The sequence below is a fragment of the Pyrgilauda ruficollis genome, unplaced genomic scaffold (assembly GCF_017590135.1).
Source record: "Pyrgilauda ruficollis isolate IOZ18807 unplaced genomic scaffold, ASM1759013v1 scaffold11, whole genome shotgun sequence".
In the NCBI taxonomy this organism is placed as follows: Eukaryota; Metazoa; Chordata; class Aves; order Passeriformes; family Passeridae; genus Pyrgilauda; species Pyrgilauda ruficollis.
This window is the reverse complement of record NW_024509210.1, coordinates 6,058,761-6,079,266: the sequence shown is the minus strand read 5'-3', so window position 1 is coordinate 6,079,266 and position 20,506 is coordinate 6,058,761. Positions and strand designations below refer to the sequence as shown.

At 40.8% G+C, this 20,506-nt stretch overlaps 1 protein-coding gene across 1 annotated transcript in view; it reads left to right on the top strand.

Moving 5' to 3' along the window:
• The window catches only part of CHAT (choline O-acetyltransferase), a 31,600-nt gene extending 28,755 nt beyond the window's left edge, over positions 1–2,845 (top strand). The window contains exons 13-14 of the mRNA XM_041474993.1: positions 496–633; positions 2,292–2,845. Coding sequence (XP_041330927.1) covers positions 496–633; positions 2,292–2,561 — 408 coding nt within the window. The 3' untranslated portion in view covers positions 2,562–2,845. The remainder of the gene's footprint in view (positions 1–495; positions 634–2,291) is intronic.
• The last annotated feature ends 17,661 nt before the right edge of the window (positions 2,846–20,506 follow it).

Sequence of the window (20,506 nt, the reverse complement as noted above, 5' to 3'; positions counted from 1 at the left end):
AGCAGACACCTACCAGGTCCTTGGATCTACATTCTATGGAATGACATATGCTTTAACTGCCAGAGGGAGATGCAGGCAGCAAGGTGATGGAAGACTTGTTCCAATTTGAAGGTGTCTTGGAGCCCTCCACCTTGAAACATCATTCAAATGATGCACAGAAAATGCCAAAACATGCTTAGAAATTTCTGCTGTCCCATATGCTCCCCTCAGCATCTCTAGAAGCCCAGCCCATGATACTCAGCTCTGAGAGACAATGAGCACGCAGATAACATCAGCACATAATACACATCAAGACTGTCTCCTTCCTAATTTGTAAATCTTCAGAGCACCATATAAATTTCTAGTTACTGATCTTCAGCAAAGGACATACTCAGAGTAATATTTGACCATTACAGGCTTTACATCACGCAAACCAAGTTCATCAGCCCTGACCAGACTAGGCAGTAACAGTCCAAATGCCTCCAAACTCAGTTAAATGCTGTTGTCTTATCACAGGCTGTTACTGGAATGGCAATAGACAATCACCTGCTAGGGCTCAGAGAGGTGGCACGGGAACACTTCAAGGAACTGCCAGAGATATTTACAGATGAGACTTATCTGACCAGCAATCGTTTCATCCTCTCAACAAGCCAGGTGAGTGTCTCCTGTTCACTGGTCTTGCCAAGCAAAGCATAATTCATTTGTGTTCTGCCAGACCTTGTTGCTCGCAATGAAAACAGTGTAAAAAAGGGAAGCAAACAAAAGCAGTATCATCAAGAAGTCTGCAAATTGCTCCACATTTTCAATCCTGTTTTGATTCATCAGCACAGTAAATACTGACTGCAGTTATCACTTCAAAGGCAACATTCCAAAGTCCTTTGCAGAAATTCTGGAAACACACACAAACAAACTAGTAAAATCCACATGAGGGCTCAGTTTCCAAGCTACATATACTCCCATTCTCCTTCTTTTCCTCCTTCCCCTAAGAAGACAGCTCTAGTGAGCAGTCTTTACTCCAGTGACAGTACAGCCACAAGCCAGAAGGGCTGCCACTCTGAGAATTAAAAAGGCAAGAGCCACAAGGAAATTTGACTCTTAAAAGTTGCTATGTTTAAGATCTTTGAGAGCCTTCTGTTTGCTGTAGGACAGCAACCCATGCAGACATGCAACTTAAGACTTACAGACATTTACAGATTTACAGTTATTTGCATGTACAAAGGTACTGTAAGAGTCAATACTTCCTATATTTAATGTTCTGAATAAGGAAGCATCTTTATGTCATACAGCCTAAAAATTAAATGTTTCATTGCATGTAGTTGCAGTCCTAATGAAAAAAGAAATCTATGTAGGAATTCATTAACTGAAACACTAACCCAACTGCAACAGATTGGGACTATGCAACAAAAGAGACTTAAAATATCATGCTACAGTATAAAACCTTAATAAGTAATTTGATCTTGTCATAATGTTTGTAGGCTTTCAGACATGAGTGAATGTAACCAACATGCTACTACATAAATTCTCCAAGAAACTATCCATGAGCAAAGAGTGCTTCTGAATAGCTTTATGGCCTTCGGCTGTTGCACAGCAAATTCATCTGACAATTCTATGGCTCTATTAGCAGGACTAATGGCCTGTTCTACACCATTAAAAAGGCAAATGTCGTTTGAGAAGGCCCATGAACACAAGGTCTGAAACATATAGATTTCTAACACCTTTTATTTTCTGCAGAAAAAAGTGTTTCACTGCGATATTATGCCATGATTAAACTGGGGTGTAATAGAATGCCTAGTTGTGTTCAAGTATTTTTATCCAGCATCACAATTATAAACTATTATTAGAACTGGACAATGCTAATTTCTCTAATTTAATTCAGTCTTCACATTACAAATTTAACATAACCTTAAGAAATTAAAAACCTTAAAGTTTTACTTATCCATTTTTTGTACCAAGGATTACATAAACTTCCTATCTATCAATAACAAATTGTATCCCTAACTCCAGATTTGAAATCTTCTAGCTTCAAATATCTATATAAATTGAGCAAAGAAATGCATTATAGCCACCTCAAATTACACAAGTTTTTAAACCACAGCAAACAGAGCAACGAGATTCTATACCGAGATCAGTTTTTGCCTTCCAAGGTGAATAACCTCCAGGTCTGGACTTCTGAAGACAGTGATACTCCACAAGGCTGGATTCACATTACCAGCATTTGTAGTATTTTTTTATCTTTTTCCTAGTTCCTAAGCAGCTGATTTTAGGTGCCCTGATTAATCAGAGATCACTCCTTCCCTCCTCCCTGCACCCAGGTTCCTACTACTATGGAAATGTTCTGCTGCTATGGGCCTGTGGTGCCCAATGGATATGGGGCATGTTACAACCCTCAGCCAGAGCATTTATTATTCTGCATCTCAAGCTTCAAAGAATGTAAGGAAACCTCCTCAGACATGTTTGCAAAAGCTGTGGAACAAAGTCTCCTAACAATGAGAGATCTGTGCAACAAATTCAGCTCTGCTACAGCAAAGCCGCCTGCTAAACAAGATGCAGCCACCCAGCTGCAGAGTGACCATCAGCGCTAAGAGGCTGTGGGAGTTATTCTCCTGAATCCACTCTAGGAAGGCACATGACATAGCTGTTCAAAGGCAAGATAATACTAGTAATATAATAGTGTAGAACCAAAGTGTCATTTGTTTCTCATTGTTGCCAACATTTACAACTCTGTGTACTAAACCTACCATTTCTTGCTTACAAGTCAGCAAAAAAGATTTGGTCTCACTGACTGAAATGAAGGAGGAAGTCATAAAAGTATGTGTTGTATTACCATTTCTAACCACAATTACCTTGTGCCATTTTATCACCTAAAAAATGGAGAAAGCTATATGCATATGACATAAATTAAATACTAAGAAACACTAATTAATTAATATCCCCTGCAAGTAGTTCTAAAATATTCACATTTATTACTACATGATTTGCATGTAAAAACAAAAAAAGAAATTTCCCCTATTGGGAATTTTGAGAGTAACACTGTAAATAATAAGCTAATGCCATTCTGTCCTGAACTTTTGCATGAAGAGTATTTAATACCACCAGTCTATTTACTATATAAGAAAAACTGATTCTTTTTTAAAGAGCGGCCCCTGTACATTTCCAGAGTTTAGGAACATAACACAAGTGTTTGCATGTTTGCCCCAATTCGAAAATGCTGCAGAAATAATTTAGCTTTTATTCTGGTTTGCACTGGTCTCAAGCACAGTCCTGTTCTGAAAGCAGCATATTAGAGACATGATCCATCACAGATGACTGGGAGAATTTTGTCCCTAATGAATTGACTTAATTATTTCTATCAGTGAGCAAAATCCAGCCTGACAGAGTGGCAAAGCACAAAACATAAATACTATTCAATCCTACTTAAGACCTTTTCTGTTTTTGCATTGGAATTAATTTAGTTACTGTGACTGGCAGGAGAGTGAATGCAACCACACAAAATCAAAGAGCAATAATTAGAATGAACAGGTAAATTTGCAATATAAGGAAGTCTTCAAGCTAGAGTTATAAATACCAGTACTGGTACTCATATCAGCTTTGCATCATCCCGCTTGAAGGGATTTATATTTTATATTTTTTAATAGCAGAGGTAGGGTATCATATTCTGCAATACACAGTAAATTCAACCAGGAAAGTGGAAATATATAGTGTCTGGTAATTTCTATTTTATGTGAATGTTATCCTGAGGTTTTTCTAATTCTCTCTTTCACTCCCTGTAAATCCTTCCTGGGACCGGTATTTCCAGTTACTTTCTCATGAGGTCAGTTATGCTGCCTTACTTAGAGGTGTTCAGTACCATTGTTAGAACACAACTTACTCACTGACTGAAGACACTCAATTCCAAACTCCAGCGCAGATCCCGTGCTGCACAAGCTGGAACCCACTCTGAGGCCTGGCCAGGGATTGCTTCCTTGCGTGTGGAGAGGTGATGTTCTCTCTTCCTTTGTAAACCGAACAATCACACCTTTAAGCACTCTGAAGCCTAAAAGCAGAATGGATTTATTGCAATGACCTAGAGATGCAGATATGTTTCTGTTTAAGAACTCTAGATACAAATTCAGGAGATTCTATGTGTCCATGATTATTTTGCTGCCTCTTTGGAGGTGCATACATACAAGTAAGCAATCTGCTGGAAAAAGGATATCCCAAACCCCATATATGAAAGCACAGTGGGCCTGATAATCAATTAGAGCAAGTAGCTATGTTGAAGTAAATCAACTATGATGATTTGCAGACATTAAGAGCTGGGCTCATTTTTTTTAAAGTTATTATATTTCACTGAAAAAATATGTATGTTTTATTACTCCATGAGCTGTGGTTCAAATCAAAGATGAAATCTGGATTTAGATTACATCAATAGTATTATAGCATAAAAGCTGCCCCAAAGTTACCATAGAATGGTTTAGTTGGAAGGGATCTCAAAGATCATCTTCTTACCACTTTCCTGCCATGGGCAGGGACACCTCTCACTAGACCAGGTTGCTCCAAGCCCCATCCAACCTGGCCTTGAAAAATTCCAGGGATGGGGCATCCACAACTTCTCTGGGAAACCTGCTCCAGTGCCTCACTGCTGTCACAGTAAGAGAACAGTGAGTAAGTCTCCTAACATCTAATCTAATTTAAAAGGTAAGATGTAAAAGCGCATGAACAAAACCCAAGAAAACTGTTGCTGAGACCCAAAAGTTTGCTTAAAGAATACATGCTCAAAATAAAGCTTTAAATTGTTCCTATACATTTTCATAATTATGAAAATTTCTTCAAAACATTCCCAGTAATTTTTCTTTGTATCATTTCACTACAAAAGTATTCTGCATTTCTAACATAAATGTGACATTATATATTTTTGTAGAATTATATGTTATAATTGTAGTCATGTTTTAAGTGTATAAAAGATACTGTGAATAGTTATTTGATAATTTATTCATTTTCTTCTAATTAAATACATACTTTTATTTTGTAATCCTAGCTACATAAGTACAGATAGTTATTTGCAAATATTACCTGTTTCTCATTTTACTTTTTTTGTCTGGAATCTCAACAGTAGCTCAGACACTATGCTCAACGCAGTCACTGAGAACTCAGGAAGCACCTACACCCACACCTAATACTTAATACCAATTTATCATTAAGAGCCCCTTAGTTGTCTACAGCTGCTGTAACAGGTGTTTTGCATTCTCCAGCACTGGAAACTACTGGTGGTGGAAAATACTGACACTATATTTTTACTCAAGGACTAGTGATAACCCATACTTCCTATTTATTTAGCTAACCATTCTGTACTTGTATCTTACTGATCTGGTTTTAGTGTTCAGCCTGAATATCTGAAAGGAGCAGCTTTGATGACCTCAGTCCCTGCAGAAGTAGTCTTTTGTGTACATGGTTTACCTTTGCCACTTCCTGTGCTAAAAGCACTATCTATCTGCAAGGTACCTGAATTGGTGCAGGAAGCTTCAGGCTCAGTTCAGGTCTGTTTAAATTGGAGGCTTCTGGTTAAATTACAGACGGATAAAAATTCACAGGCATTACAAACTTCTCTGACAGCAGGAGCTTCACAAGGGACTGAACTTCTTCTCAGTTAACACACTTCCCTGCACCTGTGTGGTGTCATCCCATGCTGTATCTATCAAGGATTTCAGGAAATAAGTTTTCTTAAGTTCTTATTTAAAATTATTTGTGTTATGCAGATGAAGTTCTTTTATGAATTGTAAAAATACACACCTTTATGCACTTATGGAAACCAAACATGAAGCTTTTAAAATGTTTCTAACCAGAATACTGTGGAATAGATTGTTGAGTATAAAAAGAGAGAAAATTTTGATTTACAAACTAGGTGTAATTACATAAATGTAACAAGTGGCTATGATTTAATGAGCCCTCTTTGTGGGACCCGGGGCACACAATCCCCTGCAAGAGAACTTTCAGTAGGTCATTGTTTCGCTCTCCCCGTGGGTGTACACCAACGTACACACAGTGCTGGGGTGCAGAAATTAAAAAACAAAATTTTAAATGAAATTCCATGTTCACAGTGATCAAAAGTAAAAGACGTCCAACTTCCAAACAGGGGTGGTTTCAAAGAGCCCGACCTCGCTCCTTTGACAGGAGTGCTGCCAGAGCCCCGGTGCCACGGGTAATTTGGCAGGACACGGCTGTAAAAACACAGCGTGAGTTGCAGAAGACAGAGAAATATTTTAGTGATACTTTTATTTTTATAGAAAAAGTATATATTTATGACAAATGTAAATGTGTATTTACAGCACATGTTGTTCCTGTTATGTTTTGTCTCTGCTGAAATATATTTATCTGTCTATATCTATATGTATGCCCTGAAGTGTACGCTGGTAACGCGCATTCAGCTCGTTCACGGACGGAGCTCCGCACCGCAAATAAAAATCAAACTATCTATCAAACGAAAAACCTTGTCGCCTTTTTGTGCCTTCAGCCCCGGCCCGTCGAAGCCTCGGGGGTCGCCCGGCGTCCCACCCTGCGAGCCCGGCGGGGAGGGAGACGGGGCCGGGACCCTCCGCCCGTCCCGCCCGGCGGCTCCGCCCTGCCCTGCCCTGGCCTGCCCGGGAGGAGGTGCGGGCTCCTGGCGTGCGATCGTGCGGCGTCACGAGTCGGAAGGACACACAAGGATCAGCGGCTCCTGGCCCTGGACAGGACATCCCCGGCCATCCCAGCACGTGCCTGAGAGCGTTGTCCAAACGCTTCTTCAGCTCTGTCAGGCTGCTGCTATGACCACTGCTCTGGGGAGACCCAGCCACCCTCTGGGTGGCTTTTCCTGATACCCAGTGTCAACCTCCCCTGGGGCAGCTTCAGGCCGTTCCCTCGGGTCCCTACTCGGGTTCCCGGTGGCCGCACCGTCCCGGAGGCTCTCGGTGTGGCAAGGCTGGCAGGCCGCGAAGGGGGCTCCAGCAGCTGTGCCACGTGTGAGGCAGGGGAAAGGGCTGCTCCTCAAACACGCCTCAGAAAGCACAACCTCCATCTTTTGTGTTTGCTAGAATAAGCTTGCATTACAGTGTGCATATATTTTCCAGTTACACAAACCTCGTTAAAAACACGGGCTGAAATAAACACATAAACCAATGATGAAGACATCTAAACCCAAATGCAGTTGTAAAGTGAAGTACTTGGGGGTAGTTACATTTGCTGCTCACAGCTCAGCTATTATTTCCAGCAGGCAGCAGATACCCCCAGGCTCGGGTGCCGCGTTTTGGAGCAGAGCTGCTCCGAGCTGCCACACCCGCAGGTGAGGCACCGAGCCAGCTGTGCGGCCCGGGGCGCTGCTGCAGGGCTTCAGAGGGCTCCACGGCAGCTCTGACAGAAGAGCAGTGCCGCGGGGCTTTACAGAGTCTGCAGGTGCTGCAGAACTTCACTACCCACACCTAAAGCTGCAGTGATGTGTAGCCCATAGAGAAGGGTTGTAGCTATTTTTTTTTTCTCATTCATCTCATTAAGGACTGGTGTAGTCTATTTCCTGTTTATGAGGGAATGAGTAACACATTTCCTCTGCTCCAGTGCTCTCCAGCTGTAATAATAACCATTTCTGCCTAGCAAAATTCATCTAAGGTTGCAAGACAAATCAAATTGCATGCATGTGATCTCAAGTATTCAAATAAGTACAGTTTCGTGAATTTATAGGCCTTAGATGACATAGAACCACCAAAAAAAAAAAAATAAACTAAGCATCAGACAAATCCCTATTTGCTTGACACTGAAAATTTACAAAAAAAGCATGAGTCAATGCAATAAGTGGGCTACAAGCAACTCATTCCAGTTTTTCTCACTGGGGTCGGTAGATCATTGCAATGCACCGGTCATGGCCCTGACCTGGGGGAACTAATCAGGTGGGTTTTTAATTTAGAGCCCACAGTACAGAGATGTCATCTCTCTCACCCATTTTATAAGTGTGAATTAATTGTCTGAGATTACTATCAAATCTTCCTAGAAAGCAGTGAGAGCTGTCTGATGAGAATGGCAACACAGCAGCAGAAGCTGAAAGCATGCTACTTTATGAAAGACACTTTCCTCAGCCACTTCTACTTTTTCAGTAAGCTGAATTAAAATATGGCAAACAGCCCTCACAGGTGGATGCAGTTAAGTTAAATGTTTGAGAAAAGCTGACACTTGCAAGTCATATAGCTACAGTGGAGCTGGGACAGAGAAAGAACTTCCACCTGCCAGAGTAACTGAGGTGTCAGTACAGCCTTAACACAGCTGGTAGAAACCTGGAAAGGTGAGACCCTGAATGTTTGACTGTACAGGAATTTTCTTCTGCTTTGTAAAACAACTCAATAGAAAGTGATGAATTAAAACAAATTTAAATCTGGGGTGTGCCCAGGCAAGTACTTGGCATTTCTGTGTTGCTGGAACTGCATTATCAGTCAGTTTTCTTATTTCCCCAGTTTTGATTAATTTAACATTATACAATGTACCATAATAAACCTGAAAAGCACCTAATTCGTCTAAAAAAATACGTGGATCAAGAGATTATTTTGTCCATTCTGATTTGATTCTCAGCTTCACAAAAATCTCAAGTGTTTAATGTCCTGAGAAATTACTCTTTCAGTAGAAGAAAGAGGAATTATGCGTCAATGAACAATTGGGTTATCAAGGTGGTTCACTTAATGTTCCAGCTGTTCTATAACACCATCTTAATGCTTACTGGAGAATTCTTTTGAATTTAGCCTTATTCTCTGGTACTTACAAATAAATGCGTTTTTTTTCTTACAGCTGCTCTGCCAGTTAACAGCAAATGCAAGTACAAAATTAATTTTTTGCCTTTTACCCCTAGACCTAGAAATGACAGAGGCTGGAGGCTTCATTCAAAGGAGATCCATTAATGTAATAATAGTGAAGATGGAGATTGAAGCGGATAGGCTTTGTGGGGAGTTTTGTACAGCACTTAACTACATTAACACTGGGTTTTTCTCATCCTCATAAGTGCTAGAACTTAGATATACTCAAAATTCACTGGGAACCAAGCAAATACAGTACTGGCCACTGCTTCTTTGCCCTTTTCCAGCTGGCCTGAAGGCAGATGGACATCACCTTATTGTGGAAGTGGTAACAAACTGGAATGCTGTAGACCTGGTGGTTAACAGGGACACGGTATTTCATTGCAACATCTATGAACTTGATTTTGGTAACTCCTGAATTTTATTATTTGCAGTTTCTCCAAAAGCACTTGAATTTTGAAATGAGCACTTCCTAAGGCATAAACAGTCCAGGTTCTATCAATGTTTACACTTTTAAGCTCTGTACTGCTTTATATTCAAGGCAGTTTGAAAGGCACAGTCAGGAACAGAGACTGGCTTGGGAGTTAAGGCCATGCTTGGGAGAGCACTGTCTGGGGCCATCCCACATGCACCAGCCCACAACCACATGAAAACCTGCTAGGTTTTGGTCCACAGAGGTATTAGGGCTTCCTTCTTCTTTCAAAATAGCAATTTTCATTTTTTGCTTGAGCTGAATCCATCTCAGATTACAGAATTAACCACAGCAGAGCCAAACTGGGTCCAAGTACTGTGAGGGAGAGCACAAAGGGCTATATGTGTTAGGGTAAGAAGGAGAAATGTAAAAGGTAAATACCTTTACTTGCATATATTTTGTAAGTTGTAGTTTTCTCCTTTAGGAGGTGATGGCAAGTTAAATCCACTTTGTGAAGAAGCCAGAAAAGCAGTGTTAAATGCCTAACAATTTATGGGGACACTGCCCCTTTAATCTTGGGTTTCTGTCAGGCAGTTTACTTGCATCACAAAGATTGGGTCTTTACACTTCTGGGTCTCTTAATGAAGGGGATAATCTTGTTACATCCCTATGTCAACCAACAAGAATAGAACACCTTTTCCAGAAACAGTTGTATGTTATTACCCTGAAAAAAAAAAAAAAAAAAAAAAAAGGGTAAAACTGACTTGTATGGCATTTTAACAATTTGAATTAAATTAAAAGACTGAAACTCTGAATATCTTTCATTCTTTCAACTTTATAAAGTTTCTTATGTCAAAGATACTTTCAAAGTCATTAATAGATGATGATATGTCTTTTTACAGTTTATCATTTGTACTAGTTTACAGTTCAGCTCTTCTCTTGGCCACAAATATCTCACAGAACATTTGTGCATCACTAGGGAGCCCAAAAGTAGAGAGAAAGAAGTTGTCATAGCCATAAGGACAGGATTAAAACTGACTGGGTGTTATCACAGCTGATATTCCATGTACCTCAAAAGTAACTAGAGTATGAAGCTTCTTTTTTGCTCCTTATTTGTCAACATACATTCAACTTCAATTTTATTTTAAAAACAATTTACACTTAGGTAAATTCAGCAGTTTGAGAATAATCATATGCCAGAATGCTGGTGCCCTAAGCAATATTCAGTTTGGCTCACAATTAGTTATGAAAGAAGGAAGTGGTTAATCTGCATCCTAACAAAGGGGGTTGGGTCAAGAAACACAAGGATTTGCTGAGCCCAGGAACAGCAGGCAGCAAAGCTGCAGTTTCCTTCAGGGCTGCAGGAGAGCAGGCTGCCAGCACAAGACTAAAACCCATAGAAAACCTGTCACTCAGTATCTTCTACCAGCTGAAATCTGCAGGGAGATAGCAAACCACATTTACAGTAACACTGATCCAACATAAAAGTGTGTCAAAATAACATTATCACTATGACCAGGTTCAGTCCCCTTCCCTCGAGGTGACAGAGGCATTAAACCAATATTCTTGAATAAGGAAAACAATACTCATAGTTAAAGCTGAGCAAAGCAGCAATTGTATTGTTCCTTTAGAAGACTGAAACATTTTTGCTTTCTACCGCTCTAATATAACAAGATTAGAAAGTGGGAACATCCAGAGTGAGCTGGATTGGGAAGATCAGTACAATGAAGCTTGGCACAGCTGGCCAGGGGCACTTTTTGCAGGAAGCATTCACACAGACAGCAAACTGGGTTTGCAGCACCTGCCCTGGGCAGAGGGAGTTTGTTCACACCTTGCTGTCACCCTGAGCCTCCCTGCCACTACTGAGCAGATTGTCCTGCCCATAAAGCAGCTCCAGTGCAGCTCTCAGCAGAGGCAGGGCTTTCTCAAACACACCTACCGCATTCATCACTGGGACACCAGCAAATGGCTTTCTGCTCTGGCAGTAAATTGTTTATTGGCCTCTTAGGTAAGTGCAAATTAATTAGACTAAAATAGTTTATAATGCTAGTTCTGGGCAGGATTTACTCCCAAAAATAGCAGAATAAACTCCCCAGATGTCTTGAGCATGGAAAGCTGTGAACATCACTGGAAACACAGCAAGCAGATGAGCTCACTACTGTGACTACACTTGGGGTAAATTTTTTGGTTTGTTATTTAGTTTGTTAGGTGGGTTAATTTTGCTGTATTTGGTTCCCTCTTTAACATCACTCTGAGGACATTTCTGACATACCTCCAAGTCAGAATAACAGCAGTTATGTAGGGAGATATTAGACCTTAATAAATCAACATGTTTAACTGGAGTAAATACAAACAAGCTTAGAGGAACACAAAGCTGCAGGTTTGAAACAGCAAGCTTTCAAGAAAAGCACAGGTTCAGGGCAACTGCTCTGACTTTGCTTTAGAGTAATATTATGACCAAATTGTGAGTGAGGCAAAAAATCAGCTGCACCAAAAGAGATCTCACAGCTCCACATAGAGAACTCGGGCCCCGTTACTACGTTTTTGTTACAGAAGGAAGAAATAAACACAAATTTGCAGTAGCCCTTTGAGTCTGGTAGCTGCCCCCAAACACTGCCTGCAGTTAGTTGCCACAGCACTAGCAGGCAGCTGGATATTGAAAGGCACTACAGTACCCACATGGACAAAGGCATGGCATTTTTTTATAATGAAATATCCATTTTTTTTCTCCTCACTTTTTTCCTCATTTATAAGGGGATTATCTGCCCTGTGGATAATCATGGCCATTCAAAACTGAATTTTAGCCTCCAAGTCTTCTCTACAGCAACTTCCAGCCAGACTATTGTGACAAAGTCAAATCAGGAAGAAGAAAGCAGCCGCAGCAAATTATTCCAGTAGTAACACCAACTAAATTGCTGTGCAGCTTTTATGGTTTGACTAATTGTCTCATTAAGGCACATTTCTGATCACTGAAATGGATCTCAAGTATTATTAATCACTGAAAAAACGGTACCACTAAGAGCCTCTCTCCCTCCTATCCTTGGCACTCTTTGCAATGGAAAAGGCTCACAGACTCCTGTTGATTGGAGCCCCACTGCTGCACAGTTGGCAGTCAAACGGTACTAATGGCACAATAACCCAATATAACTAAAATAGTTATGCCTTTCACAGTAACAGTCTCTTATAACATGATTAAGCTCCATCATGTGCATTTCCTTGTGCTTTGCAAATGGCTCCAAAAAATCTGACAATTTTTCCAGTAACTTCTTCAAAAGGAGAGGGAAAATACATATAAAATTCATTAGATATCATGAAATAAATTTTGAAAACTCAATAAATTCTAGGATAATATGAAAACAACTGCGGCAAGCATGGGCTGCATGGCAGCGTGATTGTGTGGTGCCCAGTCCACTCCCCCTTGCAGAACACACCTCCAAAGACTGGCTTTGGCTCTGTTATTTGCAGGCATTTCAGGGAACCTTAGTTTAGGAGCTGGCTTTCCTTGAGCTAGCTCTGTAACTGATGGAGACAGACACCTCCACAAAGCAGCTCAGATCTCTGTGTACAGACTGTAGCACCTTGGGCTCCTACTCTAGGTACTTCATTGCTGTTTGGTTTGAAAGAATATTAGGAAAGATGAAGGAGCCCATATAAGGAGCCAATTTAAAAGGAGCAAACTGGCATTATCCAAGACACCACTGGTGGGCTCTCTTGATTCTCAGCAAACAGGAGGACTTTGCTCTTGGCCATCACTCCCAGTGGCTGCACAAGCCATACCCTGCAACAGGACAGTTCTCCTTACCAGGGGAGACCTTTAGGTGTTTATCCCATGAATTATCATGTTAAAGACAGCAGACACTTAACTTCCAAGCAGCTAAATTTCAGAAGCCTAATGCAAAAGTGGCACAGTCATTGCTGCAAGACATACAGACTTTCATGGTTACCAGTTTGATCAAGCAGAAAAAAAAAAAACAAACACCTGCAAAGGTCTGGGAGCTCTTCTGAGGAGATGGAAGTGGTGCATGGGAAGGAAATTACAAAGGTAATCCTCAGTATAGGCTCCTTCAAGTGAGAGACAAGATGCCTCACTAATTTAAAATTAATTTAAAATTTATTTGAAATGCAGCCATTCCTTGTTACAGCTTTCATTGCTTGCCTCAGTTTTTTGCAAGGCAGTTTTAAGAAAAGACAGGGTTGTTCTGCACCAACACAGGCACTTTTCAGGCACATAAATATTTGCTCACGTATAGGTGTATATGCAAATGTGCCCAGGAATGACCCACCAAGGCTGTATGAAGTATAGCCAGAAACATCACAAACAAGTGGTCTTTGTTGATGGCTGTGGAATTAATTCTGGGGAACAGAACATGGCTACAGAGATCTCCTTCCCTTTGGGCTTTGTTACAGAAAAGGTACCACAGAGCTGAAATCTGCATAAATCTGTTGAGCTCCTGAGCTGGTCTATATTATGCTCACTGTGACAAATACAGTTTTACTGATGAGTCTAATGAGGGCCCTCAGGGTTGTGGTAAATGAAAATGAAAAAAATAACAAAAATAATCACACTTCATGTAGCATGTCCCTGATTTTTTAATGTACGTAAATATCAGAAAAGTAATGCTGAAAAGAAGGAAAAAATATTTGATTTTTTTTTCCTGGCAGTCCCTTCAGAAGCCCTATTTATGAGCAGTCATAAACTGACATGCACAATCAGATATATTTTCCTGAAGCCTGTAGAGCTTGGTCTAAGCAAAAGCTTCAGAATATGTGTGTGTAAATAAATTAAAGACTGTCTGGTTTATAATGAGAAGGGTGTATTGTGGTATAAATATTGCAGAGCACATTAAATAAACATGGTCACATATGACCAGGTATCTATTAAATGAGCACATCACAGGAGAAGTTAATTATCTGAGAGTGTAACTAGGAACCGTTTAGAATCACTGGAGATTAAGTTGCTTTATTTCTGTTTATCTTTCCTTCTGAATAGGCAGTAGGTTGTTGCAATGAAGAGTCCCTAAGCAACACAGAGCTTCAGCTCTTCATCAACTCTAAGATGACAGTTTTGTCAACACCAGTTAGAAGTCAGGATAAGCCAAAAATTTTATTCAAAGTAATTTTGTGCAAAATGAGTTGGCACAAACCAGTATTTTAAGATGCAAAAGTGCAAAATATTTACAGATACCTTACAGTGTTCAGGGGAAAGAGGAAAACTTTAATGCTAAGTATTTATTTGTCTCACATACTGCAGCCTAAAAAAGTATATAAAGACTTTTTCAAAACAGATTTGTAGTGTCAGAGACTAGCATCCTGAGAGTAACATACAACTTTACCACAGTAATAAGATTTTTCTAGACTTCACACACTTATTGTGTATTTCAGTCCACATGCAAAAATTATCAGTGTTGATGGAATTTGATTTTGCTTGGGTTGTGAAACTCACAAAGAAAGCTGTCCACTGTTCATCCTATACAAAATAACCAACATTGCAAACATGGACAAATTAAGGATATGTTTAGGCAAACTGCTGTAGCACAAAGAACAAGTGATGAAGGAGGACTTAATCACATACAATTATTGAAAGCAAGACGAAGCCAATCCCCTTAAATTACTTAAGTACTGCTTAAACGCTATAATTAACATATAGTAATAAATATTTCATCTTTAACAAGCCTACTGGGAGCAGTTTGTTAAACATTTATTTCTAGTCATGGGAAATCATGTGCGGTCATTTTGTCATGTTCTATATTAGACTATTTTATTTTATCCTCTATTTTACCCCCAGCAGTGGGTATGCTAATTTGGGGAAATATAATCATTCCTCTAATGTATATGAAACATACTCTTCCTTCATATGTCTTTTGGCTTTTACTAATTAACTTTACCCTTGCAAAGTCTGGGCCAGCACACAGTGGCTGCTCACATCTACTTCCCAGCCTCTCCTGTGGAACTGACTCACTCCAGCTAGGGGAGCTTCAGTGGGAACCCCAGCAAAAGCACCCTGGGCAGCACTGCAGAGCTGACCTCACAGCCTGGGCACGGTCACTTGGGGCCAGAGAGAGAAGAACCAGGGCTCCTGTGTGGCACAGCCAAGCCCCAGACGCAGGGTGCAGGGGTGTATTTTCAGGCAGCTTCTAGCACTGATCTGCACTTCCTCCTTCAGCCCAGGTAGCATCAGAGGTGCATGGGAAATTTTGTGAGAACACCAGACATCACTGCCCTTCAACCAAGTCTATGTGCAGACAGCTGTTATTCCACTGCAGGTGGAATTCCAGGTGGAATGCAGCCACTTAAACCAGTACAAAAACAAACCCATTACAGGGATAATCTAGGACCCACCCAAGGAATATAATCGAGAGCCAAGCTGAGCTCTCACACAGACCTCCTCCTCCTGTGGCAGGCTGAATGCACCCTGTCCTGAAGTGGAGGAGAATCTCACACTGGCTGTGTCTGATATGGGTAGAAAGTGTCTATGTGCTCTTTTTGTAAGAGTATCAGGGAATTTATGGGCTATTGAGCAGGAAGTAAAGACTTCTGAAATTATAATTCAGGGTTTCACGCAGCATCTTTAGTAATGACTACAACTGTTTTCTCCTCTAAACAAATTAGATTTCCATTTGCCATTAATGACTGAATCACTTAAGTATCACAAAGGAACTGCCTGGTGCACTTATTAATAATTGAAAACTTTGAGGAAATCCGTGAAACATTTTCAATCAAAGCTAATAATTCTCTAAAATATTATTTTTTGTGAATAATTACTCCTTTTGTTCTTTTATTCCTTTTGGATAATAGGCAACATTTTAAATAAAGGCATTAAAAAAAACCTGAAGTAACTGTTAAGAGGTATCTAAAACCAGAAGTGATTTCAATGTTAAAAAGCACAAATTAGAAAAGAAAAAATATTAATCTGTTTCCTTCCAGCAAGCATGCTGAATTTCTATTTTAGACTGCATGCTGTTCCTTGATATCTTACACCAATGATGAGGAAAATGTACTCACTTAATCTCTGTCCTCGTTCTATATAAATATGAAGAAAAACTTTCAATTGTCTGTTTGATCAGTAGAGACCATGAAATCAAGATTTCTTTTGCTACACAATTGGACTTTGCAGAACTACTCAACAGTCAAAAGGAGCAAAGAAAAAAAAAAACCACCTTTTTTTTTTTATCAGACCTAATAGGAATCCTGAATGCCATATTGTAGTTACTCTACTCAGTAACCTTTACTATTCAGGAACAAGGGCAGAAAGATATGTGCAAAATTACCAATATATGCAAGGGGGTTTTTGGTGTCTAAAATGATCATCAGCACAGAAAGGTTGTATGACAGGTACTGACAAAATCTCCAAGACCTGCAACTTTGTCCACAGGACACAGAAGGAGGGAGAAGTAGAGGTTCAGCGTCTCTCCATCCCAGCAGGTCTCACCTGGGGATGATGGCTGCAGCCTGGAAAAATCCAGGTTATTCTATAGTCCTCCCCAGGAAAGGAGAATTAATTTTTTAAGTGTTTGGCGTTTTTTTTGCAAAAACAACAAAATGCATTTTTTTACCACTGGCAGGTCCCCTTACTTTTCCCAAGCCAGCCTCACTGCACTCACACTGCAAGTGGCAGCATTCCCCACTGGCTCGCCTCAGAGATCCAGAGCCACGCTGTACTTTACCCCAGGCCTGACAGGCCTCAGCAGCTCTGACAATAACTCAGTGTTCCCTTCACCCCAGGGGCAGGACAACGCGTCCCCACCCAGTTCCTGTCTCTTACCTGCCCATACAAAGTCCAATATCTGGGAGCCTGAGGCCACTTCTCCCTCCTGAGCCTTTCCCAGCAGCCATCCTTGGCCTTGCTCCCCTCACCGTGACTCCATAACTTCTTCCTGCGGAAATGGCGGCAACGCCACACAAGGCCCTCACAGGGCGCAGCCACAGCCCTCCATTCTGGGAAAACAAGGTAAAATGCTCGAGGTATTTAGGGCAGGACAGCAAATTAGAGAGAGATGGGCCAGCTGCGACCACAACCTGGGCTTTAAGCCCCACAGCGCACAGGCCAGTCCCATCAGCCATAATTAATCATCCCCACCTGCACTGGGCTGCTCGTTAGCCTGGCAGCGGCCCTGGCGCCCCTCATCACATCCCAGGGCCCAGCTCCAACCCGAGCAGCTGCCTGGAAAATCAAAACATTCTGAATTCACTGAACCTATATAAGAGACAACAATGGACTCTTCTTCCATCTTTGACCAGACTTGTTAACCTCACAAATCTATTCTATCTGCTTTTACAGCCATTCTGGCTTATGTAAGTATTGAGTGTGCCTCTGTTTCATGTTTTAAACAATGTTTGACATCATCTATGCCAACAGCAATTAAAAGACGAGATACACACACACACATATATATATATTTGCATGTGTGAAAACACAGAGGACATCATCTATGCCAACAGCAATTAAAAGACGAGATACACACACACACACACACATATATATATTTGCATGTATGAAAACATAGAGGTTCCCAAGCTTTCATTTTGTTGTTATTCTTAGCAGCAGTGGGTATTCCAAGCTCTTTATCAGAGGCAGCACATCTGCTGGTTGTGCACCCAGGTAGGAGCTACCCAGAGCTCTTGGAACAGCAGCCAGAGATTCTAGCAAGGGATACCTAAAGAAAAGAAACAGACAACACCTCCCAAGGCACACACTTTCATCTACTCAGTTCAAACAATGCACACACATTCCTGGCTTTTGTCTAGTCTCATACATTAATTTTTACCTCCTGGAACAAACAGAATGTGTTTTCTTCTGGAGAACAGGTTCCTCCTCTGTTCTAGCACAGACTCTGACTGTGCCATGGGCAGAGCAAAGGTTGCCATCAAGCACACTCCTGCTGTCTGTCAGGAAGGAAGAACAGAAGTGACAGAAGCTGATTATCTTAGCAAATCTTGCTGCTGTGGGCATGCACAGCATGGTGTGTCCCCAAGTAGAGGAAGTCAACTCACTCTCACATTTGCTGTTTCTTCCAAATTGCAAAGCTGTCATTTGAATTTCCATGCCAACTTTTTTCACAAGAAATCTATATAATACTTCAGTCCTTGTCAAACATTATACAAAGATGAATCTTTTATTCATATACCGTCTCAAAGCTGAAGACACAACATGTTTAGAGAAATTATTTACAATGTTGAGAAATAAGGGATATTAATTCCAGTATTTTAAAAACTCTTCTTGAAATAAAAATGCATTAATATGTTATTTCAAATAATTACCAAATGATAAAATGTTCTAATATAACCTCAATGTTATTGTCAATTTTCACTCAATGGTTTTGAATCATTTTCTTTTGCTAGTCCAAATGCTGTCTACCTCACCGCTTTTATGTTTAAATAACCCAACACTGAGGAAACAAATAGGAAACAGAAAAATGAGCTGTCCTAACACTTTTACAAATAGGATGTTAATGTCCCTACTCAAAGGAGAAATTGTCAAAAAGAACAGCCATAACAGAGAATTTTCTTCTTATATACTTTTATTTTAATGAGTTTTTTTGCATCTTTGATGGAATTTTTATGCAAGTATTATGCCACAATCTATGATACAAAATGAGAGTGAAAATCTATTTACCATTTATATTTCTATGTTAATTTTGTTTTTTACCTCTGCATATACTGTGGCAAAAGTGCATTTATCATATTTCATGCAGCGCTGACTGTTTTATGCAAACTGAGAATACAATAAACAGAGCCAGAATATTTAGCTGCACTCAATTCTTGCTACAGAAACAAGCATTCATGAAAGCATTAAAATACTTTGGGTGATGGTTACTGTCTATCAGCTTAATGGTTTGAGCTATAGAAAGGGATAGGAAACAACATTTGTGGCTGTCAACTGCAGTACTTTCCAAGTTCATTAGGTTTTCAAAGACTGAATTAGCTTAAATGCTTCAGTGAGAGAAAAAGCCCAGGGCAACCAGCCTGATTTTAAAGGATGCTACAGAGTTTCACAAACATTAGACTAAGTTCAGTTCTGGATTCCATGGTAAGTACCTTTCCACATCAATTCTTTGCTCTGACAGAAGGATTGTTTCTTCACCATCACGGTGTATCCAAGCCAAATGAAAGGACAATACAAGGCACACAGGCCTTTTTGGAAACCTGCTTGGGTATGTAGTACCTGATCATAGCTAAAGTTTTTAATTACAGCTTTTTATTTTGATGAGACAAGAAGCTTTCCAGCATCACCCGACTCTTTGAATCAGACATAAACTGATATGCTTCGTTATGTCACAGTCCATACAGCAGCAGCAGGGCAAAACATACTCCCAGAGCAAAAGCATGTCCAAGTAGCACGCTCAGCACAGGGAGGTGGAGATGGGCTGAAGCCTCATCTCTGTGTTTTCCAGTCACTGTCTCCAGGTAGCTGCTCAGGACATCCAGTCTGACCCTCAGGGCACTGCTGGGGCACAGGGCCTGTGTGCAGCTGCTTCCAGCTCCCAGCCCAGCACAGGCATGGCCATCCCTCTGCACCCCACTATTGCTCACCTCACCATTCCCTCTGCCAGCCAGTACAAAGAGGGCAAAAAGCCTCCTGCCACAACACAGGTTAGTGCTGCAGAAACCTGCAGTCACAAGGTCCACTCAGAGCCAAGCTCTCCTGGGGCAGAGGGAACAGGACTTCTCACAATACCAGTTCTTACATCAAGAGGGGAGAGGAAAGCTGGGCTCACCTGCCTTCTAGCACTATGGAGGAAGCACAAGCAATGGTTCTCAGACCACCCTGCCATGCAGTGCCTCCCCAGAAACCAAGCACTACTTCCCAGCAAGAGAAACATCAGCCCTCTGACACAGACCAGCTCTTGAGGTTGTTCACTTTTATGTCCATACTAAAAGTACATGGCAATTGAGATCCTAATTGACAGATAAATGTAAGGGACCAAAAAAAATCAATCACTACTTGTGCAAAACCACAGCACGTGCCTTTGGTAAATCAGCAGCTGCTGCTTGCCCACCTTACTCTAAAAAAAGGGTGAATAAATCAGAAATAGCTACTTCAGAGCTGAATTAATATCAGCAAGGAGATGTGAGGTAGAGAATAGCACTGGACAAAGCAGAAAACCAACTGCTTGTTACAAAAACAGAGATTTCGCATCCAAACACCATCTTGTAGTGGTCAAGGAAAAGCATATCTTAGTAATATGGTGAGGGAAAGACTGTTCATCCAAAACAAGGATGTTTACAGGACCCCACAGTTCCCTAATACCACACAGCATCAAAGCAGACAGCCCAGGGAGCAGGAGTACCTCTTACTTTTGAAGTACTTTGATGCCAAATTCTCCTGGTG